Source organism: Siniperca chuatsi, linkage group LG8 (assembly GCF_020085105.1).
Source record: "Siniperca chuatsi isolate FFG_IHB_CAS linkage group LG8, ASM2008510v1, whole genome shotgun sequence".
NCBI classification, from domain to species: domain Eukaryota; kingdom Metazoa; phylum Chordata; class Actinopteri; order Centrarchiformes; family Sinipercidae; genus Siniperca; species Siniperca chuatsi.
In genome coordinates, this window is record NC_058049.1 from 20,771,796 (window position 1) to 20,799,168 (window position 27,373).

Consider the following 27,373-nt stretch of genomic DNA (forward strand, 5'->3'; position numbering starts at 1 on the left):
TGTCTGTCTCTCTGAAAAGAAAAAAAATATATATCAAATGAACCGCAAAAATAAACAGCGCTGTGTACAAATAAACAGGAACCCTCAAAAGGGGGAAAATAAAACTACAACATTTCCCGCCCTCCCCTCTCTCCACCTCCTCCCTTTGAGGTAGCTCAAAGAAGTGCTGACAGCTGAAACTGCTTACAATACAGATCTCCACCAGCCAGAGAGAGAATCACTCCTTTGCTCAGCTTTTCTTTCATATGTCTTATTTTCTACCCTCTGTTCATTTGTTATGGCTAGGATTCTGCACTGGGCAGCGCGTTTGGAGCCAACTGCCTTAGATATAATCATGCACAGGCAAACGCATCACACACACACACACACACACACACACACACACAGACATGTCAAGAGAAACACAGTAAGCAGCAGCGTGCCTTGGACAATTGCTTCATCTAGAAAAAAAACCAAGAGAGCAAAGAAGATAAATGGACAGACCAGAGTTCTGTCTCATTTCAAGGGCCAGCCTACTGCTGTGCGCATTATAAGCATCTGATGTAACACAAGAACTCGTGAATTTATCCCTGACAACTTTTAAATGCATGACAGCTGGTTACTGGTAGACACTCTTCCTCAAGTAAAGAAGAAAAAGCCTCTTATGATCTGAATAACAAACTGTCTTTGTCTGCTGCTCTCTTTTTTTTTCTTCTGCTTTGTTTGTGTTCTGATTTATGATCTTGCTGGCGCAAGAGGCTAAATCTGAATGAGAAGGGGGAAAGGGAAGGGGGGGTATACAGTGAGAGCAGAAAATTATAGAAAGATAGACAGAAGAAGAGGTAGAGAGCATGTGAAATCCGAAAGAAGAGACAGACCACCCTCCTGTATATTTTAGAAGCTGTAGGCCAATATCTCAATAATTCATGAAGCAGAGAGATGGAGTTCTTTCTTTTTTTTTTTTTTTACAGTGACTGTTGGACCCCAAAGGCTGAGGGTCTCCCAACTTTCTTATCTCCTCGAGGTCAGAGAGCAGCCTCTCAGACAGCTGTGGACTACATCCACTTGTCCAACATACTCCACCTTCCTCACTGCACCTCCTGTTTAATTCATCAACTCTGCTTTTTCCCCAACTGTCCTTCTCCTCCTCCTCTGAGGTATTCATGATAGACGGATGATGGATAAGTGGATAGAGGAAAGTTAGGGTCACCAGAGTCAGGGGTGACCATATCAGGAGGTTAAATATTAGAGTTTGGATTGGTGAGAGGAAGAGGAGGTGGAAGAAAAGGAAAAGTGAGACTGTGCTGAGATATTGAGTGCAAAAAAGAGATGAAGACAGTAAGTCAGAAAGTCAGCATGCCTCATTCGCTTTGCCGTATGTCAGCGTGTCCCCTCCATCTCCTGCATGCGTGGATCATCTGATTCATTATTTACATGACTTAAGGTGTCTGAAGTCAGCCGCACAGAAACATTACAAAACTGTGGCATGTTGATTCCTCTGTGCTTTATCTCATCTCCCCAGGAGCCGGGAGACTGGAATCACCACTGCACACATTTACATGGATCAACAGAGTGTGAGTGAGTGGTGTGTGCACGTGTGTGTGTGTATGTGTGTGTGTGGGAGGGGGATAAAGAGCAGTGCATGTTGATATGCAATAGCGAAGAGATTACCATAAGGATTTATGGATAATCTGATTGACAGCTGACCAGTAAATATGGACAGATAGCTGACGATAGCCTGTAATTCTCTCATTTGCTCTGTTCAGCTCTCTATTATCATGTTTTCCTCTCGTTTTTTAATCAATGAAAAAGATAATTTATTGCTTGCTTTGTTGACTTTACAGCAGTGGTTCCCAATCTTTTTTTTTCAGACGCACCCCTGCATCCCTATCCGATGAGCTCAAGTACCCCTTCAATGACACCACCCGTCATGTTCCAAATGTATTCATTTAAATTGATTTTAAGGTTGATGTTAAGTAACACAACAAAAGTAGATATTGTTAAAATATTTTTTTCATACAATTAAATTGTCTATGTTTAGGTCAGTTTGGTCAAGTTTGCATTATTTATTACTTTTAGCTAACTATTTCTACTTCTCACTTGCTAACTGAGCTTGCTAATTGAGGACACCAAAGTCAGGTCAGTATAATCGCTTATAAATGTGGTGAACAACCTGTGGAGCAACTGTATACATTTTACAATTCTACAAAAATTACGCATGGCTGATTCTGGTATTTTTTAGACCTAATATCGCAATGTGGAAATATGGAAAAGGCTTTGAAACAGCATTTAGATCATTATGTAGTGAGATAAAATGTAAAATTTGAAAAGAATAGTTAAAAATCAGACAATTTTATATGGGGGGGACATTTTGACTCTTCAGTATACATAATATCCTGGCTCCAGCCCTGCATACAATGTTTCAAATTCTTACAGATAATGTTGCAGAACTTAAACTGTATCTCATCTCAAAACCTACATTTTCAGTTGGCCTATAGACAATATTTTCTCCTGCATAAATCCTTTTGATTACTGCCCCCTCAACCTTGTTTGTATTTGAGACTCTTGCTGGTTTCAAGCTGCTTTACTGTGCAGACGCCACAGCTACAAATATTACCAGTGCAAATTGCTGTGCCGGCCGGATTAAATGAAATAAAACCATTTTGCTCTCACGTAATTGCCCCCAAATCCAGAAATGGCTGTGGAAGTGAATTTGTGTAAATAACTGCTTGCCCTCTTGAAGCCTCTTGGCATAAATTTGTAACAGCAAAAACGAACGAATAAACACATGCAGCCGGTCGCCATAGTAATTTAATGATCTCACACTTTCATCATATCATAACGGGCATTATTTGTCACTTCGGAGCAATTAAACACAAAATCACCCTCTGCCCGTAAAAAACAAAACAAGGAAAGCAATTATAACACAACTTTTAAGTAATCCCTGTAGCATCTAAATATTATTACTGTGGTGATAAAGATTGTCTAAGCGATTAGCTAACAGCAAGGAAGCCTCCGAGGGACAATTCTGTTATATTTTCTAATAATTTTCCTACATTAGCAACAAATGAGGTAAAGAGTTGTTTTCCCTGTCAAATTTAACATTGATAACTTTAGAACTGTGTGGTATTATCTTCCTCAGTAGTTCTAGTTTATTCATCTTTTCAGCCTTTTGTTACACAGTGTGCTGTACATCTTTGTGCCTCATTTCTTTATTCTTTGCCCCTCCTCTCTCTGCTGTCTCTGTTTTGTTCTGATGCCGATGCACTGTAAAAATGGCTGTGGGTGATGCCATAACTCAGCCCTCTCCTCTCCCTCTCCCTCCATCCATTTCTGCCTTACAGATCATCTCCTGAAGAAAAGCACTGTGTCTGGCTCCTAATATGCTTCATGAGGTGTGTAATTCACTGTGCTCCGGAGGGGAGCCATTTGTCTCGGGGGTTAACTAAGTGACACAACAGCACTTCCCCATGCCTGTTACCACCGTGGGACATGTTGAACTAATCTAGGCAGGTAGAGGAATGGAAGATCCTGCACTTCAGCAATTAAGCAAGATCTGCTCAGGAAATCAATCCTAATGAAGTAAGAGGCAAGTTCAAATTAAGTGTAAATATTTGTAAGCAAATATAATGTTACAGTGGAAAAAAGGATTGACAAATAGACGACCAAACTAAAAGTGAAGTCTGGCGCTCTCAGAGAACCAAATATCTACCTCAACTTCTTCTTTGTGTATTTTCTTTTCCTCCCGTTGTGTTTCATTTCTCATAGTCTTTCTTTTCTCTGTAACTCTTTCTTTTGCTCTTTCCGCCATGCATCACTGACACTTCAACCAAGAGCCTGACTGGCTTGTTTTCATGGTGACCTGTCTCCCTGCCTGCAGTATATGTTTAAGTGTGGAAGCGTACACACACACACACATACACACACACACACACACACACACACACACACACACAAACACACGCACATATGCACACATACACACATACACACACTAATTTAGGGAGATTTATGAGGGAGGCCTTGCACCAGGAGCCATGCAGGCTGACCCCAGGGGTGTAGGGGGGGCACTGGGTGAGGGAGGGGGACTGGCTCCACAGGGGGGGACATTAATAATCCAGAACCAGGTCTGTCTCTGGGCCTGGCCCTGGGCCTCGGACACCAGGCTGTAACAGGCTGCAGTGGCCCAGTTTACTGGGAGAGAAACATCAAGTTCTACATGCCATACTAATATCAGATAGATAGATAGATACTGTGACTAAAAAAACATACAAGAAAACATGCAAAAACACATATTGAACACAGAAACATGGGGGTAGACAGACCAAAGAAAGACCATCACACACACACACACACACACACACACACTTCGCTCCATTCCTTTGGAGTGCTTCTCCTCAAAGTAGCAGCGAGCACCTCTATATTGCCCTCATGTCTATCTTAAGTGTCATGATTTATTCAAATGGAACATCTCACTGCGCTGAAAAATTCATTTCCAGCTCGCTCTGTGCATCGTCCCATCCTCCTCCTCGTCTGTATCTGCTTGATGCGTGTGCATGTCATGTCAGCGAAATTTGCCCTGCTGTTAAATATTTCTCAGAACAAATGGACCCTGGAGGAGGGAGACGGTGGGTCAAGGGGATCCGCGCTGCGCCTTCACCGCTCAGGGAGAGGCCCCACTTGGGAGAGTTCGCTCCTTGCTTCCCCTGAAGCCAGAGCTCCAGTCCCAGCTTGGGGACAGAAGTCCCAGAGACACTTAACCAATTGTGTTTCATCCATTTCATCCGAAAAGGATCATTCAAAATTCAACTGAGAAATCGTGCAGCGAGCATTGAAAGACAGGCAATGAGATCTTTCCTGCTTGGGAACAGTGTAGGAGAAAGGAGTGCTGGGTTCAACAACTTGTAGCCTGATAGCATTGCTACCTGTGGCCTGGATTTACACCACAGCACAGGGGAAATAATGCAACCAAATAAACATCTCTGCATGTGTGTGTGTATGTGTGTGTTTGTGAGTGTGTATCAAAGCCATGATGAATACGAGGCTGTCTGGGTGATGGACAAGCTTGGCAGGCGGTGCTGATTGAAACACTTCCTCTGTCGGGGCCTGGCCCATTAATCTGATGGAGACAGAGACAAAGAGAGCGAGAGAGAGCAAGAGAGAGAGAGAAAAGCTCCAGGCCCCCAGACCACGGGAGTAATGAAGGGTCCTGGTCCTTCTCACCTCAGCGCTGTCCTGCCATGCTGGGACGCTCTGCTACCCTGTCCAGCCCAAACCCTGCCCTCGTGGGACTGACCAGTGAATAATGGCGCTGTCATCAGCCTGGGTAGACGCCGAAGGGTGCGTGTGACCGTGTGTGTGTGTGTGACCGCATGCTTATGCCCGCCTGCGTGCCTCCCCGCGCAGTCATTTACCCTGTTCTGCTCTCTACCTTAGTTGAAGACTGATGTATTCATTTTGAATAGTGTTGATTTAAGCACATGTTTAACTTAATGCATAATGCATCGACTATATATAGCTTGATAAAGAGCATTGTGTCAACCCTGGACCGGCCCCATACATTGTGGGGATGAATGTGCCGCTTGCAAAAGTTCTTTCTTTTTGTTCCATTTAAGCACCGTATTAAATCATAACTATGACTGTGACTGTACAAAGGCTCAAGGTTATGTTTCTAAATGCAGCAGGATCAGAAATCAGAAACTTAATTAGTGTGCCGTGTTTGTTCTCGGGTGAAAAGTTGTTCCCTCCAATGGGTCTTGAGGGAGGAATATGGAAGGAGAAAGTGGGGGAGACCGGGAAAATGTGAGACAGAGAGAGTATGTGTGACGGGGCAAAGAAAGAGGGAGATTGATACTGAACAGAGACGTATGTCTTCCTACAGTGTATGTTTGTGTGTGTGCATGTGGACATGTGCGCATGTGTGTTTTGGCCTTGCATCCCTCTGTGTTTATCAAACATATTACAGCTCCTTCTAGATTCCTCACCTGCACACCCCCAGCCTGCTACATATGGCCCACCAATCACAAAATAAGGAATCATGCATACATTAGCATAGCTAATGGCCTTCCCTCTCCATTTAATATGCAAATTTCCTGAAACATTACTGAATGCCGTCTGTTCTAAATGAATAAATTTGAATCGCAATTAGAATAATCCTTTATAATTAATGAAAACTGTCAATTTTGGTTCATAAGTAATTTGATTAAAGTGGTGATGGGACACTTATGAAGTTCATCGGGCTGCGAGGAGTGTGAACACAGACTGGCGCACACGCATGCATGCAAACACACACACACACACAAGCTGCATGACAACCAACAGCAGGGCCAGGGCTGCATTATTGATAAAGATGATTAATAAACTTATGAAAGTGGTTGTCACACATGCCAGACCTGTTTTTTTCTTTTCTTTTTTTTACCCAACACAACTTCTTTCCACTCCTTTACCGCCGTGGAGAAACAACAGATCAATCACGCCTTTCTGCCACCTGACAGAGAGGAAAAAGTGAGGGAGTGATTGAAAAGGTTTCCCGGCCTCATGGTGCTGTGTCAGTGGCCTGTCTGTCCGGTGGGAGACACTGATGGACTGTCGAGGCAGAGAGAGCACCGCACACACACATGCCAAGTCATTACAGGGGGTTGAAACGTTTCCCTGTTGTTTCCCACAGGGGGACGGGCAGCGCTGCTGTTTGCTGGGTTTTATCAGTATATAATAACATGTTATGAGGAGCATATAGTTGAAGAAGAGGGTGGCCAGTCTGTAACTGTAACCTTTTTCGCCATTAACTCTCTCATGCTGTCCTGTGCTGCTACTGAATCGTATAATGGTGTCACTTAAATTAGGGTCACTCAACTGTGGGAAATTGTTGCAGTGTGCACTGCATGTGTATCTCTGCCCCTTGTACGGTATGTATATGAACGTGAGCACGCTGGTGTTTGTGCTTCAACTCGAACACGAGTGTGTGTACGTGAGTGTGTTTGCATGGCTTCAACCCAACAATAATGGTCCAGATAGTGCAGAGCCTTGCAGACTAATTAGCCATATCACTGAGAAAATAGCAGCCTGCTAATTAATGGGTATTATGGCATTTCAGAAGTCACTGCTCTAATTGGGAGGGAACTGAGCCTCGCATTTCCATACTGCAGTAATACTGGCTTTATCCGCCCGTCTATCTGTCCGTCTGTCTACCTACTTGGCATGCTTGCTTTTAAACACAATCCTTCACATGCATGCAGGGAAAATAATTATCCTGCACACGCTCACATTTTCAAATGTACACATACACACAGTAATGCACAGGATGTACAGCATACATACATACATACACTGCCAAGTTTTTTCCACATAGAGAGAAGTACTTTAACCACAAGGAGGCAAAAATCACTACACAAAACATTTTTGTAACCCCTGACCCATTATCATATATTTATTCTGATTAAATATATTTATATTGCTTTCAGAAAGAAAAACGCCTAATGCAAGTGAATTGGTGAGTAATATAATCCATCTGAATAATTCTCTGTATCATTTTGTATGTGTGTGTGTCTCCAAACCAGCTCTCTCTGCTACACATGCATACATGCATAGCCCATATAGATTCATCTTAACCCTATCAGATGGTGGGACAATCAAAATAGATTTGCATTCAAATGCCACATGCTCGGTATCAAATATCAAATCAAGCCCGAGTCACTGAGACAGACAGACAGTCACCTCCTCCCTGCTTCCTCCACCTCCCCTCTTGCACTTCCTCCTCCTTTCTCCTCTCGGGTCCCTGGGACTCCCATTTTCCCCCGGACGAGCTCTATCGAGGAGTGACAGGCTGTGGCCAGGGCTTGATTGACAGCCTGTTGATGCTTCTCTTTCCACCACACACACAGCCCTCTCCTTCTACACACACACTCCCCATTCGCCTCCACCACCTCCCCCCTGCTCATGCACTGGTGTGGGTGTCAGTGATAGCCCTTGGGCTAGTGCCCCGCAGGCTGCACAGCACTATACATACAAATCACAGTGTGTCAGCCTTCTGAATGGGCCCATTTTGACTTTGTCCTTGTAAAGTCGGGCCCCCCCCTGAAGCGGGCTGGATCTGTATCCTGCCTTTTTTACTTTCCCTTTCATTCTTATATGCACACAGATGATGCATGATGAAACTTACACAAAGGGACAAGTAGTAGAAGTATGCACACACATAAACACACATGTGCACAGAAACACACAGGAAAAATGGCAGATTTAAATGTGGTGCTAATGGGCAGCACCTCACAGGAGCAGGGTATAAATACATCAACAACAACACACACACACCCATAGACAGTCCACACACAACATAACAGCCAAGACCCGGGGCCTAATCTCACACACTCAGCTAGTACACCTGGTTAATGTTAAGAGGGCAGTTATAGTCAATTACATTCCCATATAACGCATAAACCTCCACCCTGCCTGTGCCGGGAGAGTAATTGAAAACAGACGCAAAACGCACCGGGGTCCAGACAAAAAGTCAACTTCCCACCCCTGACTTCCCCATTCACTACATGTGCTGTCTTCCCATTCCATATTCTGGAGTCCTGGGGGCAAATATAACAGAGAGGAAGGGGTGGGCTGCCATTTGGATATAAGGCAGTGAAAGAGCAGGAGGATATGGAGTCATATGAGGTTTTAGAGAGGAAGACAAAAGGAGTGGGAAGTGGGAGATGGTGTGGGCTTTGTCTTCCAGGTGAGGTCCAGGAGAGGAGCAGTTAGGTTCGGGGTGAGAGGGTGGCGGACTGGTGGTGGTGGTGGTGGTGTTCCATGTGGGTGGGGTGGGGGGAGTTAAGGGGGACAACGGTTGTAAGTAGGAGTTTCAGACTGACAGGTGACATTACCCTGCGTCATGGCTGGAGGGACAGAGGGACAGAGGGCGCGATGGTTATCCAAGCAGAGAAATGTCAACGTCCAGACACCGCTGTGACACACACACATACACACACACACAAGAGCTGCACAGACACACAAATACACAAAGATCCAGGACAAAGGAGTCTGGAGTCTTTGAGAGCGAAAAAGGCTGGCTACAGTGGGCAGAGATGAAGAGATTACATCCTCTCCATTTAAAAAAGGAGGAGATGAGAATAAAGAGACAAAGCAGAAGAAAAGGCTAAGAGTCACTGTCTATACTATTGCAAGTGAGTCAACAACCTTGCATTTATTCACATTGTCTGCTCTCTAAACATAAGCCTCAATCCTTTCATGAAGTTGGTTCTTTCTTCACATTTGTCCCTTTTCAATCTGTTCTCTGCAGTTTTCATTAAAGCCTAACCTAATTTTGGCAAAGCTTATAAAATGTCCATATTGCTGCTCATTCGACCCCATTGATTTAGTGTTTGGTTAAATATTCACGACTGTGGATGCAATTAACATGCTGTTAATGAATAATTGATCGCATCTTAAGCGGCCATAAAACTCATGCATATTAATTATTGAAACAGGAAATATGAAAAAAAACAACCTTCCTTGTTTTGCCTCAATCAACCTTCTTTCATTTTGTTTCTTTAGTCAGGAAGGCCTGTTGAGAGTATTCGAGGGGGAAAAGTGCAGCTTATGAATGTGTGTGTGTGTATGTGTGTGTGTATGGGAAGGAGGCAGTAGGCAGAAAGTGCTATGAACGCTATGCAAATGCCTCCCATAAACACCGCTTTAACAGCTCTTATATGCATTTAAGCTGCCTTTGAGTACATCCATTTAGCTCGTATATACATCTCTACTATGTGTGTGTGTCTGTGCGTTGTACAGCTCAGTGTGATGTGGAGTACAGCGCGGATGAGCGCTGTGTTGACAGCCTCGGTGTGACAGAGGTAGTAGCTGCCTGTTTTGAGAGGCAAGTGTTTACCAGAAGCGAACACAACAAAAAACAAATCTAGCATACATGGGAGGCTTGTCAGCGCGACACTGGAGATCAGTCAGCAAACAATGAGCTTTCCTCTCCCACTGTGTCTCTACTAGTGTATGGTTATAGGCTGATGTCACCCCTGGCACCTCCCCGGGCCCTGCTGAGTGGAGAACAATAGTGCAGAGAAGGAGATGGGGGCGGGAGTCAGCCTGCATGTGCCTCGCATTAATGCTGCCATGCACCTGTGATCAGGTGAATATTCCACTCCCTTCCCCCGTGTGTATATATGAGAGCAAAACTGTGTGTTTGTGCACAGTTTGGGGGGTTAAATTCATTATCTGTATACCCTGCACTCCTAAACCACTCTAAAATGTCTTGACATGAAAAATACATCCCAGAAGCAGCCACACACTCCAGGAAAACACCAATTTACATCGTCGCTTGTTATTTATTTAGCACACAAAAAGCTCTCGGAGGTGTGTGTGTGTGTGTGTGTTATGTGTGTGTTACCCCCCTCTATCTCCCTCTCCGGCACCTAACTAACTACTCTGCGATGTTGGTGCCTTGGAGCTAAAAGTGACAAGCCGTCAATTGTGTTCCAATATTAACCCCCCCTCTCAATGACTGCATGCCCGTCTTCTTCTCTGTGATGTTGGCTTGATCAAAGAAGCAGCACTTTGGCAAAAATAACCAGGCAGAGTGAGATGGAGGACACCATGCTGCTTACAGACTGATGAACGACGGCCAGTCTCTCAGCAAAACACTATCCCCCTTTTCTTATCTTTGTCTCTCCTTCTCAGTCTTTCTCATTATCTCCTTCTTTCTCTCTCTTGGAGAGGCAACACGAGGCGTTGGCTGAGCATAATTCAGTATCTTCTATATACCGCCAGGCAGTAAGTAGTAGTTCATGGAGTGTACGGTATACAATTTTATGGAGAAGGAGAGGCTATATGCTCAAGCTTTTTATATGGAGAGGAAGACAGTGCTCGCCAACATTTCTTTTCCCCATTTTGTTCTTATTATTCTGAAGAGAGATTGAAAGAGGGCTGGTCGAGGGATAAAAGAGAGAAGCAGACCACCAGAGAGACAGAGAGATATGACAGAAAGATACCCTGTGCCTGTGTTTCATCTTATCTTAGCAGGTTCACCTAGCGGTGAGATTCCTCAAACGTACCTTCAGTCATCAGCAAGGGGGGCTGAAGGGAAAGGGACGGAGAGAGAGAGAGAGAGAGAGAGAGAGAGAGAGAGAGAGAGAGAAAAGAGAGAAAGTAAGCACACACACACAAAGAGAGAGAAAGAGGGAGAGATGGGAGGTGGATCTCTCTGTGGCTAATTCTTTGGGTGTGGGAAAGCAGAGCACCTAACACAGGTTGGCCTGGTTTCAGTAATGAGTTTGATTCTTTTCTCTGCCTCCTCAGTCTCACTGGGGACTAAGACTGCATAATAACATCCTCCACACACACACACACACACACACACACACACACACACACACACAGGCACAAACAGGTCTATGGGGAGCTAATTATTCTCACCTGTGTTAATTATTGCTGTAAGCCAATCAGCGGACTCTGTGCTAATTAGGCAGTGTTAGGTCTGATTAGTGTTTTGCAGCAGGCCCACTCAAACTGTTATCTACCATACTAGTCCCCTCAGGCAAGAGAGGAGAACAGGTGGAGGCTTGCCCTGCGTGTGTGTGTGTGTGAGTGTGTGTGTGCGCCCTCATCCTTAATAATAAATAACTGAGGGACAGCTTAAATTCACAATAAAACAAAGTCTAATCAGTTTCTTTTCGAATCAAACTTCCATTAAACAAAACAATGCATGCCATCAATTCAACTGGTCTCTGCCCTCTGAGTTAATTGGTCCTGGTTTGGGGTCATTTCTTTTATCTGGACAAACAGCCCCTGTGCCCTTTTAGTAAATGAGGGCTGATCCGGGATCAGTTCTGTCACTAATGGCTCCTTTTTGCCAGCATAACCCCTCGGATTGATCCACACATCACACATGCAACCCCCGTCCTGACCCAGGAGTGCTATAGCTTCTGTGTGAGTGCGTGTGTTGTGCGACAGAAATGCTGAAAACAGAAAGAAAGGCAGAGAAGAAGGGAGTGGTAAACGGAGGTAAACGTATAAATGGAGGGTCTGTAGATGAGCTCCCAGCTGAAAAGAATGAAAAGAAAAAAGGAGAAAAGAGGAGAAAGGATGAGAGAAGGAGGAGGAGGGAGAGAGAGGGGGAGAAGCTGGAGGAAACCTTCCTCTTATGACACGATTGATTTTCTTTCAGAGGCTTGAGCCTGTCACTACTGAACACTTGGTCCCCCACTTCACACACACACACACACACACACACACACACACACACACACACACACACACACACACACACGTGCACAAACTCTGTGCCCTGACCTCCACGTGTGCCTGCTGGTCCATACTGGGTCTAATGACACCAGGGCCTCCCACAGATCAATACCAAACTGTCACTCAGCTGGCAAGCACACACACACAAAAGCAGTCGGACAGATGCAGACACACACATACACACACGCGAGGTAGGGTATGCGTTTGCACATTTGTGTATGCTGGAAGCGATGTTTTCTACAACCTCAGCAGATGCCCCCCCACACACACACACAAACACACACACACACTGGAAAAGCCAAAGCCATATTCTCTCTCCTCAGCCGTTTTCTCACCCTCCTGCTCCCTCACACTGAGAGTCTGGGTCCTGATGTAATATTGATGAGCGAGGATGGAGGCCCTATAAAAAGTGATAGGTCCGGGTGATTGTAAATTATAGATTGTCATCGATTTAACATCATTGCCCACATATGCACGCATGTAAATGCACACACACACACACACACACACACACACACACACACACGTATCAAAATAGACACACAACTGCTCATTTTGCTTAGGAGAGAAGGAGGAGAGTCCTTTTTCCCTCCTCCTCTTGACTTTTCTTCTTTCCACCCCCCCCCCTCCTTCACTCTCTCCTGCTCCTCAACAATCTCAAGCACCCATCCGCCTCTCTCCATACACATCTCAAGTGCCACTTAGAAAACCAGACTGGGGCTTGAGCCAAACTCTGCTCTTACATTGATTCTCTGTTTGTGTGACTGTCTGTGTGTGACTTTTGGTGTCTTGGGAGTTAAGATCACAGAATAGAATCCTCACAAACCACCCCAGCCACGCATTTTCTTTTAATTCTGGACAAGCCGAATAATTTATGTCCAACTGAAAATCTGTTGACTGTAAAAAGCGCTGGCTAAAATCATTTGTTTGTCTCTGTTAAATCACTAATTATAGCCTGGCACAACACAGGGCAGATGCAGGCTAATTCACCATTAGGCCGTTTGGTGTTTATTAAACTTTTATAATGTGATCACTCTGATAACGGCACAATTGTTTCCCTGGGCGTGTGTGATTATACTGTTGTACCCCTCTGTCCCCTTGTAATGACTCCCGCCGAGTGTGTGTGTGTCCGTATATGTGTGTGTGTCTTGGAGCTTGCAGAGTAGTGTTTTCCATTTCTCATTAGGGTGGCACAGACTCCTGCTGCAGGGTCAATGGAGGGGGAGAGGGTGTGTGAATATGTGCGTGTGTGTGTGTGTGTGTGTGTGTATCTGTTTGAAGGGGAGTGGGGTGGTAATGAGCGCAGGAACATAATACTACGGCGTCCATTAATGCTCTGAGGCAGTGACATTAGGCATACTTAACTAATAGAGCCAGTCTCTGCAATTACCCACTGTTATCTCTGCAGCTTTAGAGGGGAACCGGCTTTAATAAATGTTTGTAGTGATGTGATAAATGCCAGGTTTGCTCATTTGTAATCTACACTGCGGGACAAGGGGAAGCGGGTGGATCTAATTGTTTTCCTCTGGATTCGAGAATGTGGCTGAGTTCAGAGACAAAAACAACGTCTCTCCTCTTCCGAACATTTTCCTCCAGGTACATCTTTCTCCCTCTCTGTTGTCTATCTATCTCTCTAAGTCTCTCTCTACCTCTCTCTCAGCTCTCAGTGGGGTACTGTTACAACTGTCCTCCTGTCAAACAGAGAAAAGCAGTCCATACCCGACGCTCACCGTCACGTCTCTGCCTCCTCTTTTTCCTCTCCTCTCATCTCTCTTTCATCCCAGCCCACATCAGAGGCGCGGCCGTGATTGTGTGTGTAAACATCTTGTCATGCTAACATGGGCGTCATGACAGAAGAGAGACGCGCTTCATTAACGGCACACTTGTAAGCTTGTCTTTGTGTTTGAACGTGCGTGTGTTGGCTATTTGTCTGTCCGTGCACACTATTACAAGTGTGTAATAGTGTGTTTCGTGAATTTTCAGCGGTCAGCGGCAGAAAAGTAGAGAAGTTGTATAAGCTGGGTAGCCTATTATCATCAGCTACACTCCTGCAAAAGCAAAGTTAATACCTTCGCCATGTCAGCTTCACTCTAAGCTCCTCTCTGAATGTCTACCACAAAGAATAACTGTCAATTAACATGCAAGTAATCACTCGCTACAGAAAATACACCAACAATTTCACCTCCTTGCACACCCCTCACTCTTTTGGCAGTAAATCTTCTCTGTTTGTGTGAAGACAATAGCCAGAGGAAGAGAGAGAGGGAGTGGTGTAGCAAGAGAAAAAGAGGGTAGAGGAGGGAGGCAGCGGAGAAAGCGGCGCTGTTAATTGTTTTCCAGAAAAAGGTTGCGAAGGTCTGCACGTTTGAACTGAATGTCACCTCATGTAAATCACAGCTTCTGTGTTGGAGAAACCAATAACCGGGATAATTAGCGTGACTCTCTCCTGTGCTGCACGCAGAGATCGAGGAAGAACACGCCGCCGAGGAAGAGCGTTCAAACGCGGGGAAGATTCCAAGTGTGATTAACCAAAAAACCTTCTGAGTTAAATCTGGAGTTTTGAGTGGGAGGACCAAAGAAAAAGACACATAGACAGAGGGGCAGATAGAGAGAGAACGAGAGATGAAGCGAGAGAGACACATGGATGGAGAAAATCAGAGAGACAAACACAGAGGGAGACGCAGAAGAAAAGGAAACGAGTGAACATTCCTCCCAGCGAGGTCAAGCCACTCGGTAAACAAACAAACAACGTTAGCAGCACACACACAAAGGGGGTGAGGCGGTGTAAAACAACAAAGTGTCTCAGTCGATTGCCTACGCCTTACTTTGTCTCCCCTCATCAGTTACATAAACACAAACAAAGGCCTTTAAATTCAGCTCGGCTTTTTGAAGTGGAACAGTGACATGTGCTTGGGTCTCATTTGTTGATGATTAATGCAAACTAAAAAGAATATATTAGGAATGTAAGAATATATTATCCCTTTGATCGAACAATGCTGTTGACCATAATTGTCTGCATGTTGACGTCGCTGCTTTACGTTTAATTACGGCAGAGATACTCCCTTGAAGATTTCCTTTTGTCTCTTAACATTACAGCTCAAATTAGTCAAGCTCAATGTCACAGAACACATATATAAGAGTGGATATGAAAAGGAAATAATGGAAATAACGTGGAAATAATGATATGGTTACTAAATAGCCTATATAGTTGCTAGAAAATAGAAGTTTTTTAATGTTTTAAAAGAATCATCCTGCAGAAAAAACGGAAAATCACACACAAAATAATCAGGATATATTAAAAGGATCATTCCAATGTTGTCCCACCACCCCTATGACACTCCATATCTCTCCCTCACTGTCTCCCCCATGCCGTGCAGGTTTTCCTTCCATTGTGGCGTGTGAAACTGAGAGCGCCGCTCACAGTGCCTGGCCAACGATCCATTCTTCCTGGACAGATTGATGGAAAACAATCAACAGACTATACATCTTGCTCGGGCACAGTGGGTCACCGGCACTCATCCTGGACACCTGGACTTACATCCTGGGCTACGGCGCTGAGGTAAAGCACCAGAAAAGGGCTGGGATGGAAACTGGCTGATAGGAAGTGAGACGCCAGGTTGGGGGGTATATGGAGCTGGCATGAAGCGTTCAGTCTGTGTTCTCACTTAACAGAAATAATCAGTAAACAATGAATCATCAGTGAGGGCTGAGATCAGGCTGGAAGCTGTACTGCTCAATGACACACTGGCTCAGCCTGCTGGGAGAGGAGGCCTGAGTATCCTTCACTGAGAGGAGCTGGTGTGTCTATTCAATTACGAGCAGCAACACAGGCAGCCATGTAACACATTGGCTGTGAGAGAGCACTTAGCGGGCCATGCGCTAGACTGTCCACACACATCAGAGCATTGGGAAAACAAAGCTTTGCTCCTGCCACACACACACATAACCATGCACGTCCAAATGTATAGCAGCACACCGAGAGGCACACGCTCACGCGCTCTTCACGCCTCATTTGAAAAGCAAATTGAGCGCATCTTCCAGGGTGAGTCATGGACTAAATCCTGGAAAACGTTTCTCTTTCCTCACTTGCAGTACCACACATGTTCACACGTCATACATGAGACCTTTCATATGGTAAATATAACTTCATTCTATATAAATCCCCTACTATCTCTAGCTCTCTGTCCTGCAATTTCCAACACCAAAAAATTTCTTAAATAGCTCTCAGAGAAGTAGGACGCTACTCATTTGGGTCAGCTCTGGCTGGCCAAACCCCTTCATTCTGGGACAGAACAAACACTGACACAAAGGCAGAGAGAACGGCCAAGGAGAGCGGCCAGGTCAAGCAGGGAATGTCAAGCAGTAATGACAAAGCAGTTTGCAGAGAAAATAGAGCTACAACAGCGCTATTTACAGTAGCTCTCGCCAAAAAACTCCTCATGTCATGAAACCCAGAACTTTTCACTGTTATGACATTTGTAAATTACAGTTTATATGCCCTAATAAACTGTTTCTAACCTGTATTCAGCTGGGAAGCATTAGCTTAACTACCTATAAAGTATGATAGCAGCCCTGTTTAGTTTATTGGGGAAAGACACTGCAATACACACACAAACTTAAGCATTAAAAATACTTATTTCCAGTGTTTCCTCACCACAAAACAAAAACAGCTTTTGTTAATTTGACATTTCATATCATAGAAACAAACCCATGTTTACTCTGAGAATGATGTGTAAATTTTTCGGGAGGTGTTCGCAAATGAGCGAGCCAGTTGTTGGGGGTGAGAGCGCTGAAGGAGCTGAGAAGCGCTGAGAGAGAAAGAGGCAGCGGTGTTTTAGAGGCTCCTCGACCTCCAAACTCCCTGCTGTCAATCAGCGCAGCCGTCCCTCCCCTGGGGCCGCGCTTTCCTCCAACCCTGGGGGGGAAACCACCGCAGGGAGAAAAGAACACAACCAAACAGATGCAGAGAGCTGCAGGTCAATGTCTGTGTGTGTGTATGCGTGCTACATTTTTTCACGCCTGTGGATTCTTATAACTGCGCATGCGTGCGTCTGCATATGTATTTGTGTACTGCGTATGAGTTTATCTGAGGGTGAGAGCTGCATCTGTGCATGTGTGTGTGTTCTTATGTGTGTGTGTGAGGCAGATTTGTGAGGCAGCCAGCACCTGAGGGACGGGAGATCTGGCTGCATATCGATGAGCCAGCAACTCTGCCTCTTTGCCCCTGAGCCCTGCACAAACATCACAACCAGCTCAGGGCCAGTCCTTCTCAAAGCCTCCCATAACATCTAATGCAGCTGTGCCCTCTTAAGATTGCACAAAAGAAAAAGCACATCAACAAGAAAAAGCTAAAATCTTCTAAAGAGAAAAGGGCCATGCTGAAAATCAAGGCACAATCTGAGAAGATCTCTCCTACTCCAAAGAGAAACACCAAAAGAGAGAGACTGTCGGCCTGTCGATACTGTCGGATACTGTCCCAGGGTCTCATGACTCTGATTCTAGCTTCTCTTTGTCTTGGAGGGAAATGTAAAGCTAGTGACAGGTGGTCAGAGACACAATAGAAAACCAACTGTGAGGAAAAACGTGGAATAGAGGGGGAAAGAATGACTATCCTGCATAAAATGAAACAGACCAAGGACCTGGGAAAGGAAAAAAATAATTAATGAAGACCTCAGCATTTAGACGTCAGACACATCAACAGATACAGTCAAAAGAATGTAGGATAGCTGTGCTGTAAGTGTGTTTCCTCCTTCTAACTAACATAGTCATTGATATGAAAGTGAAACTAAGCTGAGGGGACGGAAGGCGCTGCCAGTAAACCACATTAGCATCAAATGCAAATGAGAAGGGGGCTAATGGCTGGACAGGTGCAGACTGGGCCTCTAAATGACACACACGCACGCACACACATATTCGCAGCTACACACACACACACACACACACACACACACACACACACACACAAATGAGATAGATGAATTAAACATGGGTGGGCTCGGCTTGGGGGGCTGGCAGGGCTGACATAAAGTCAATGACATACATTATTCACTAGCGCACGTTAGCCCAGCCAAGGCAACACATGACCTCTCACCCCAGGAAGTGCATCCAAACATAACAACCAAAACAATGAGGGGGTTCCCCACTACAGAGAGAGACAAAGAGGGGGATGCATTAGCTTGGAAAATGCAATCCTCAAAAAATTGCTAGTCCCAAAGTTGATTTGTTCCTTCCAGATGTGTCAGGTGATCTGGTGTAAAACCAAACCAGGCGTAGATCTAAGGAAGGCCAGAGGTGAACCAAAACCTGGTTTGCTAAGTGCTAACTACCCACCGTGAAGCAGAGAGTCAGTCTGTTCCACTGTCTCACAGAACAGGAAACTGTCGGCCATGACATCATCCTCACCGGGAGGAGCACTTCCTGCCCGACATTCTTCACTCAAGACACACACACACTCGCCAGGAAATGGCCTCTATCAACACGCACACACACACTCCTAGGGAAATAACCAACACCGACACGGATACACAAGCAAAGACAAGCAGGCAAGGAAATGGGCCACATCAACGGCGGGCTGCAGGAGTGTGTGCAAACGCAAACACACACACACACAAGCACACACACACACACAAGCACACACTCAAAAACAGCTATAAACCTGAAATAACATTGTCTGTGCATGTAAACTTGACACCCCCAACCCTCCTCGCACCGTGACTGGAAAGGGGAATCATGGGATATGCAGGGCTATCCAGTGGATCCTTATCTCTGGTCACAGAGAGTTTCTCTCCCCACCAGAGAGGCTGTGCCTGCCTTGGGGACACCCTGCAGCAGGCCTGGGGGAGCTGGACGGGCAGGAAAGGGCCACGGGACACAGGTGGTAGGAGGCAAGAGAGGACACATGGGGCCGGAGGGACAGTCATACCCCCAAAACTCGTAAGGATGAGAGATTAGTATGCAATTATGTGGATGCAGCAAGTAAATTAACAAAAACTGTTCTGTGGGGAAATAAATTTAAGAAAAGCTATACAGAGAGATAGCAAAGGTGTACACGGGTGAGAGGGAAATGTGTTTGTGATTTAAGGCCCATCCAGGCTGTATATGATTAACCCCACGCTAACCAGGAGTGATGGAAAGAGAGGTGGAAGTGGGGGTAGGGGGTTAAGGGCTCCCCTCATATTATCCTGCCTCTGTAAGAGGCTAAAGTGGACCACACATGTTTCCCTGGGGAAGACATTGAGAGGCACACAGGAGCTTCTCACCTTTCAGCTGCTTCCCCTGCCCAGTGTCAAGCACACAACCCGTCATGCCAAGGTCTCTTTGCATTTCCTCTCTCACCACCTCAGAGGTTATACATAAAATATGGCATGAGTTGTCTTCCTCTTCAGCAATGACTGATTTAGATCATGGACTTTGAAACCTATCTGAGACAATCAGAGATGCCAATGCTACTTGTAAAATTGAATGCCGCTGCAACCATGATAGTCCCAAACCAAAACAGCATGAAAAGAGAACAGATTGTCTGGGGGTGTTTCGTTCAACTTCAGTAAAAATCAAGAAATGTTAAAGTGCGTTTTGCTATCATAGCCTAAACAAATATGCTTCATAATTAAAATCTGTATCACATTGCTCTTTGTAGACGCTTTAAAGCCCAAACAAATTCTCTTTTCAACAGGAGGCGAGATAAAGAGGGGGGCGAGAGAGATTCTCCCGGTGAGCGAGTACAGTACCCAGAGCGCTGCTGATCCACGCTGTACCAGATTTGTTCTCCTAACAATCAAATAAGTTTCTCATTAGCTGACTTTATTTTTCCTCATTCCTGCGGTTTTGCTGCAGTGGCCTGTTTCTCCTATCTTAAGGAGAGAGAGCTAATTAGGCAATCAGACCCATTACTCTTCCAGAAGAGTTAGAGCTAGCCCAGCTAATTAGAGCTGTAAAATCTAATCATCTCTGCGAAACAGCAGAGGGCTAACGAGCCCTTATTTAACGAACTAAATAACTTCAAGGGTAGAGAGGGCTGCTGATGGTATTTCTTTATGAATTTGAAGGAGGGGAACTCATGGTAATTGAGTCAGTTTCCCCCTCACAGTTGTTTGTTTGTTTATGAATCCCTGATTATTACAACTGCCAAGAATATATTGGTACTAAATGAGCAAACGTAGAAACCCTCCTCTCCTTATTCCCCTTCAGTCCCCCCTTTAAAACAAACCAACCCCCCCAATCGCTCTCCTCTCATCTGACCTATTTTCCTGTCCAGAAAGAGTGCTCGCTGGAGAGGAAAGCGGAGATATTGCTGTTGTTTTCCCTCCCCCTGCTCTAATTTGTTGTTCGTTAATGTTGCCCTCACACCTGAGCCATTCGGCGTCGGGGGAATAACGCCAGCGAGCGACCACAACACATGCTCAGTGTGGGAAAGCTGTTCACAGCAGAGCTCAGCCTGTTTCACCAAGGTGGCTCTGCTCAAACTGCGGCAAACTGAAGGGAAAGTTTAACCGTAGCGAGCCAGGATGGCGCCCGTAAACACAGAGCGACAGAGAGCACAAATGAGAAATTCAACAAGTATGCACATGTGAAAACAAAAATCAGAAATATGGCACAGAGTGATGGGCAGTCGTGTTGTCTGAGGCCACGTGGTGGGGTGCAGCTGTCTCAGGGAGCGCTGAGGTGAGGCCTTCCGCTTCACTGGAGCGGAACAAGGGTGGCGCACACACGCACAAACTCACGCATAGATACACACACACACACACACACACACAAGCACACATACATACACAGGTAAAGAGTAGCTTTTGACAGAGCAGCAGCGAGAACAGGACAGCTGTGTTCATCAGATAGCACAGGTCACTGCCTCATTAACACTCACACAAATACACTCAAATGTGACAAATTCAAATCAGACATAAAACCTCAATAACCTACAATGCACGTCTTTTTACCTGATAGTGCAGTTGTTTGGACGGGTTATAAAAACACTGTCAGAAAAGGTGATACTTTATCGAAAATCACTTCGTATGTTTTTACTCTCATTCTGTCCTGAACGGAGCAGACTTAAATTGCTCAAGAATAAACAAATAATTTCCCTCACACTGTACGTCCACATGTGTGCCACACGCATGCACACAGCACAGACTGTAAATCTACAGGGCTTTATCTTTTTTCTGGCTGACCGTAAATCAGCTGAGCTGCTGCATCGGTCAGAGGTAGTTTATGACGGCAGGAGAAAAGTGTACACTCAAAAGAAAAGTGTGTCTCTGTGTGTGTGTGTGTGTGTGTGTGTGTGTGTGCAGGACTGTGTCTGTGAGTGTCAAAAGCGGCAGACAAGCTTCAGTATCACATGCAGCCCAGAGTGAGATTTATACACAGAAACACACACACACACACACACACACACACACACACACACACACACACACACACACACACACACACACCAGGCTGTAGCTGTAACCTTAACTGCTCCTCAGCTAAGTCATCAGCCCAACCACACAAACACTGTTTGACCACACTTGAAGCAGAGCTCAACTGCTCTGTGATTGCTCCTCCACTTCACACACATGCCACTGAAACATTATTTACTACTGTTTCACACATTTTGCTTACACAGTCGATTATGGTTGCTGAGATTTAAACAACCTGTGGCTGGCTTTTATTAGGCCTGCAGGTTTTATTTTCTCAGCCAAATCACATGCCGTTAAAAGCTTTCATCTTCTTACGTCACTGGAAATTCAAATGAAATTTTGTCATGGGTTTTATATCTGTAGCATGTTTCTGCAACATTTGCTGCCTCTGTATTCTGCACACAGTTCTTGTTCACACCCATACATGCTGTGTTTGCGATGACAGCGCAGCATCACATCGGACGAGGTTAAAGGGCAAAGTTTGCTTACCTGTCGATGATGACAGGGTCTGATGGGGTCTCGTTCCTGTTGCCACAACTCTTCTTATCACAGCATCGACTGCAGGTAGGCGAGAGAAGAGGAGAGGGGGGGGGGCAGAGACAAACATGTAAACAACAGAGAATGCAAGATAAGATACAGCACAGAGAGGGAGAGGAAGTCAGATGAGCGGTACAGGAAAGAGAAAGAGGAGTACAAGGGCGTGAGACTTTGGTGGAGTTTAAGAAATAGCACAAATTGGATTTCTGTCAGGCTTCTCAAAGGTAAGACCGGGGCTCTAGCGCTACAGTAGGTAAGATCAGCAGGGCGATTTTAGGAAAAGTTTGGAGGAGAAGAGCAAAAGCAGTGAGCTTGAATGGGGCTGGATACAAACTTGAATTAGCCTCCAGGGCTCAGGTTAGCTCCATTTCTGTCAGACATCACACAACCAGACATCTTATGTTCTCTATTTTTCCTCAGTGCTCGTCCCCTCCCTCTATCCCGCCTCTCTCTCTCACTCTTTCTCTCTCTCAGAAGTGGGTCACAGAGTGGTCCCACTGGACCTGGGGAGTAGTGCATGCTGGGTAGAAGGGGGTTGCATACTGATGTGACGAGTCCTTTCTGAATCATTTGACTGCAGCACAATGTAACAGTGTGTGTTGTGTGCCGTCACCCCCCTCCCCATTTCCCCCCAAAAGTATCATCACGTCTACCTTTTCTTCTCTGTCTGCTCGTCTGTGCGTACAGTATGCATGTCTGTGTGTACCTGTGTCTGACTACATGTGTGCATCTACTGTATGTGTGTGTGTGTGTGTGTGTGTGTGTGTGGGGGGGTGATGGAGAAAGACACAAAAGAGACTGAGAAAATGGGGGAAAGTGATTGACCCTCCCCCCTACTTTCTTGAGTCCCTCAGGACAGGAGGCTTGGAGAGCCAGATCAGATTTCTGATCTCGACCATTTCCTGCAGCATATGAAAACAAGTGGTCTAAATTGCCTTGTGTGATAACCAGGAAGTGGCTACACTTTGCCAGCAGCCATTTTTCTACATGTAACTCTACAAGTATTTCTAAATGGCTGGTTTGTGAGGGACAATCACGTGCAGTGTGATGCTTTTATTGATTGTAAATCCATGCGATGGCCTGTGAGATCTATGCATGCTTTAGTATATTTGACTGTGTATGTGTGTGTGTGAATGTGTGTATATTATGTGTAATTCGAGTCTGCCTCCCTCTGCACATAGCTCACTGTCAGGACACAGCAAAATGCATGTATTACACAGACTAAGGAGGATGGGTTTGAGTAATGAGCTTTTCCGTGTCCTAATTAGCTCAACATGAGAGGGATGCACACACACACATATACAGATACACGTACACACACAACCCTATCAAAAGAAATAGGCCAGGGCCCATCTCCCCAACCCACTTTGAGGAAAATTATAAGATTTCTATTGTAATTTCGCAGAGTTCCTCATGTCTTTGCCCCCTCTTTACACCAACAGAGACACCTCCAACGTGAGAAAAGCATTCATCTTGATCCAGGCTATGAAACATCGGCTGAACCAACAAATGACAGTTGTATCTGGGTGTGTTTTGTCTTACCTGCACATGATCTCATGGGTCAACAGGACCCGACACATCTCTGGGTTTTTATCCTGGCCCTCATAGACAATCGCCTGAAGGATGGAAAAACAAATCACAGAAAATTAAAATAACCGTGATTTTATTTTTTTTATGTGGCATGCGGAAAGAAAAAAATAGTGAACCACGATGCAGGGGCAAATAAAAAACAAGTGTGTGTGTGTGTGTGTCTTTCATTTGGGGGTAGTGTTGTCTATCTGGCAAATGTGTGTATCGTGGGAATCCAGTCCTCCTGAACAGGAACGCTCTGTTCCGACAGAGACAGTAAGAGAGAAAGTGTGTGTGTGTGTGTGTGTGCCCGTGCCCGTGCGTGTGTGTACTCCTGCGTGTGCATATGTGTTTGTGCGTGCACGTATGTTTATATGCTGTGTACAGTGAGCAGTTGGACTGCCAGACTGGAGTATAGTGCACCATCTGGTCCATACAGCACAGCGTCCAAAAATCTAGTCTGGTTACCCCTCCAACCCCACTCAACATGCTCTCCAGGGCTGTGATCACCCTGCACACACACACACACACACACACACACACACACACACACACACACACACACACACACACACACACACACACACACACACACAGACGATAAACATGCAAACACACGCACTCCCACAAACAACATCCCCTCCTACTCCTTTCATTCTAAGGCAAACTCTCTTCAAGCCTAATGGCACTAGAGGCAGAATTGGCAAAACAAAAGACCAGATATCAAAACAGCGTTGAAGAGGCTCATTTTCTTCGTTATCTAATTCATCCAAACGAAGAATTCCCTCAGTGTGCGCCGGCCCACATGTGCTGCTCTGTATTTCTTTGTGTGATTGAATTGGCCATAACACACTCAGGGATAGTTTGTTCTGTTTCACATTGAGGAAATGAGGGTCAAGGTCCTCAAAGAGTGAGCTGGCATGCATCACTGTCTCTCTCAAACACTAACACTAACACACAACAGCTTCACCGAGATATTTACACACTATATGCGCACAATCACACAGCCTCACACGCACACACACACACACACACACACACACATGTATATACTGCCTGACGCTTATAAAAACACACACACACCATCCCCACTTACTGGGTGCTGTGCAGAGGTAGAGTATGAGGACACATGTCCTCTACTTTTCTGGGCCTCTGTAAATGTATTCCACAGGTAAGACAGGTCGTTTATCAAGCCGGCTGTGCTGAAGTTGAGGGTCTCAGACACAGGCATGCAGCGAGGCGAGGGGGTGGGCGGTGGGAGCAACATTCAGACCAACACAACCACCCAACTGATGCACAGTTTAATTATTTGAACCTATAGTTGATTGCAAACCTCTTACCTGCTTAGTCATAGAGTCAATGAGACGAACATACAAGTCCTGCTCTGTCCTGATCCCTGCAGAGAGAGAAATGGTTCGAATGTAACATCACATCTGAGGTAAAGCTTTCCCCATTTTGGGGGATATTTCAGCTCACACGTTTTATTCATTCTGACTTCCCCTGTGAGGCTCTTTATGGAAACTGAATGAGTCCTGACTTTCAGTATTTGTTGCATGCTATCAGTTTGCTTGGAACTTGAAAATTAAATTTACTTTCTTTACCCCCGTTGACTTTATCTCTAAAAACATTTATTAACTTAATTGTGAAAATGCGCACAGCAGGAAGAAGCACGCGTTTTTCTGAACTATTATCAATATAATATAATTTTTCAATCAAGGCACCAAGACTGAAAAAATAAACGTTAAAAAGGAGGATGGGAAACATTTAATTGTGCTGCCTTGGGTTGTTTACAGCTGCTAAAGTAGGCTGACCGGAGAAGATATATTTACTGTAGGAAGCAACAAGCACAACACAATAATAATAATTAGAATAATAATAATAATAATAATAATAGGGTCGTGATAATAAAAGTAATGTGTAAATAACAACATTTAAAGCGTTTTACTAAACAGATTAAGCACTGAAAAAATACATAATACAATACATAAAACAAAACACTCGAAAATGACGAATCAAGGACGTGACCTCCCAAAACATTTGTTTCCTGGGTTTCCTCACTGTGGTTTGATATATCATTCACTCACTGCTTTTGTTATTGCTCCATAAAAATTATGGAAGCTGAACTCACCGTTACTGTAGAGGAGCTGAAGTCTATAATGGATCCCATTGTTGGTCTTTTCCCCCGTCGTTTCCTATGAAAATTAAACCACACACACCCGGTCAGAGCAGGCAAACCGTCTCCTCCTGGGACTTTTTCCTGCGCGTCCACAACTTGATATTTTTAGATTACTAATCTAAATTTACAAATTTAAATCACTTCACTTCGTTTCTATCATCCACACAGCCAAAAGAAAGACAAAAGGGTTCTGTTTGCAACTCGAACAACTTTTCTTTATGTTATTTGACTAAATGTATTCTGTGAACTTTCTTTACAAATCGGCCTGTTTACAACGTTATTAACCTATACTAGAAATGGAAATCGTTTATAATGCTGCAATAGACATTTAACAAATTTAATAATAATAATAGTTGGACATATTTATTATTTATAGAATTTCTATATCAAATAAACCACCGCGTAATATTAAAATGCGTCATTAATACTGACTGAACAGTAGAAGGACATTTGGATCTAATACATAGTAAACAAGTCGATACTAAATGCTGATGAAAAAAACAAACATTTAAAGAAAAACACTCACTTTTAACGCCACTTGCAAACAGATCAACATTACACTTGATCGACGTATCAAACACTAATATTGATGTTTGTTTAGAAAATTAAATATGTTGTCTGACAACACCTGCAGGAATGGGCAACACGCTGTGCTGAGCTATAATTCAATATTATTAGTGGCAACTGGGTACAAAAGTGCTCATGCACGTGATTTAAACGGTTAAATAAATGAGTCTAAAATTGATTTGGAAGGTTTTGTAATTATAAAGAAATGCTAAAATAATCTGAAGTCTGTAAGTTTTTCAGGAAACCACATCTAAAAATCACATCAGGGAAGCCTTCAGGACCCATGATCCCTGCTGTTTGCGTCTGGCTACTTTGTTAACACACGTCTGGTAATTTATCACTTTGACTTAATAGGCCAGTGTACTGTGTGTGTCAGGCATCAGTCGACGCTGCGCTAAAATGTATGCATTATAAGCTTATTTTAAAGATTCTATTATAACCTCGTCATATGGTGGAAATGTTCTGTTTTTTGTGAAATGTGCAAGCTCACCTTTTCCTTCTCTACAAAGTCAATGTAGGTGGTTCTCTCTATTTCCACCGGCTGACCCTGTCGGTCGTACAAAGCCAGCACGAAGTGGAAGAAGTTGGACTTGCGGAGGTTGGAGGGCGGCTGCTTCTCGAAGTGTGCCCGAGCAAGACCCACTCCGCTGCGGACACAAGCACAAACCAGCACCATCCACAACGAAGGCAATTAAAATAAATTCATGCAATAAAAATGTTACACACTCGCTTATGTTTCAGTCACTGTCCATTCTGCAATTCGTAACGACATTTAATTAAAACCTCTCGAATGCGCACAAACGGCCTTTACAGTTTAATCAACAATAATGAAACACACAAGTTCAAATATTAAACTATAGGCCTAAACGGGTTAAATATACTAATTTATATTACAAGCATAATTTGGACAGATCAATTG

The 27,373-nt window shown here is 44.5% G+C and overlaps 1 protein-coding gene across 2 annotated transcripts in view; it reads right to left on the reverse strand.

The window, feature by feature from the left end:
- Positions 1-27,373, reverse strand: part of ebf1a (EBF transcription factor 1a) — a 56,594-nt gene that overhangs the window by 26,844 nt on the left and 2,377 nt on the right. For both annotated transcript variants that reach the window (XM_044206387.1, XM_044206386.1), the window contains exons 3-7: positions 26,945-27,101; positions 25,840-25,903; positions 25,052-25,107; positions 23,685-23,758; positions 22,095-22,163 (exon numbers count right to left, since the gene is read on the reverse strand). In XM_044206387.1, the coding sequence (XP_044062322.1) occupies positions 22,095-22,163; positions 23,685-23,758; positions 25,052-25,107; positions 25,840-25,903; positions 26,945-27,101 (420 nt within the window). The remainder of the gene's footprint in view (positions 1-22,094; positions 22,164-23,684; positions 23,759-25,051; positions 25,108-25,839; positions 25,904-26,944; positions 27,102-27,373) is intronic.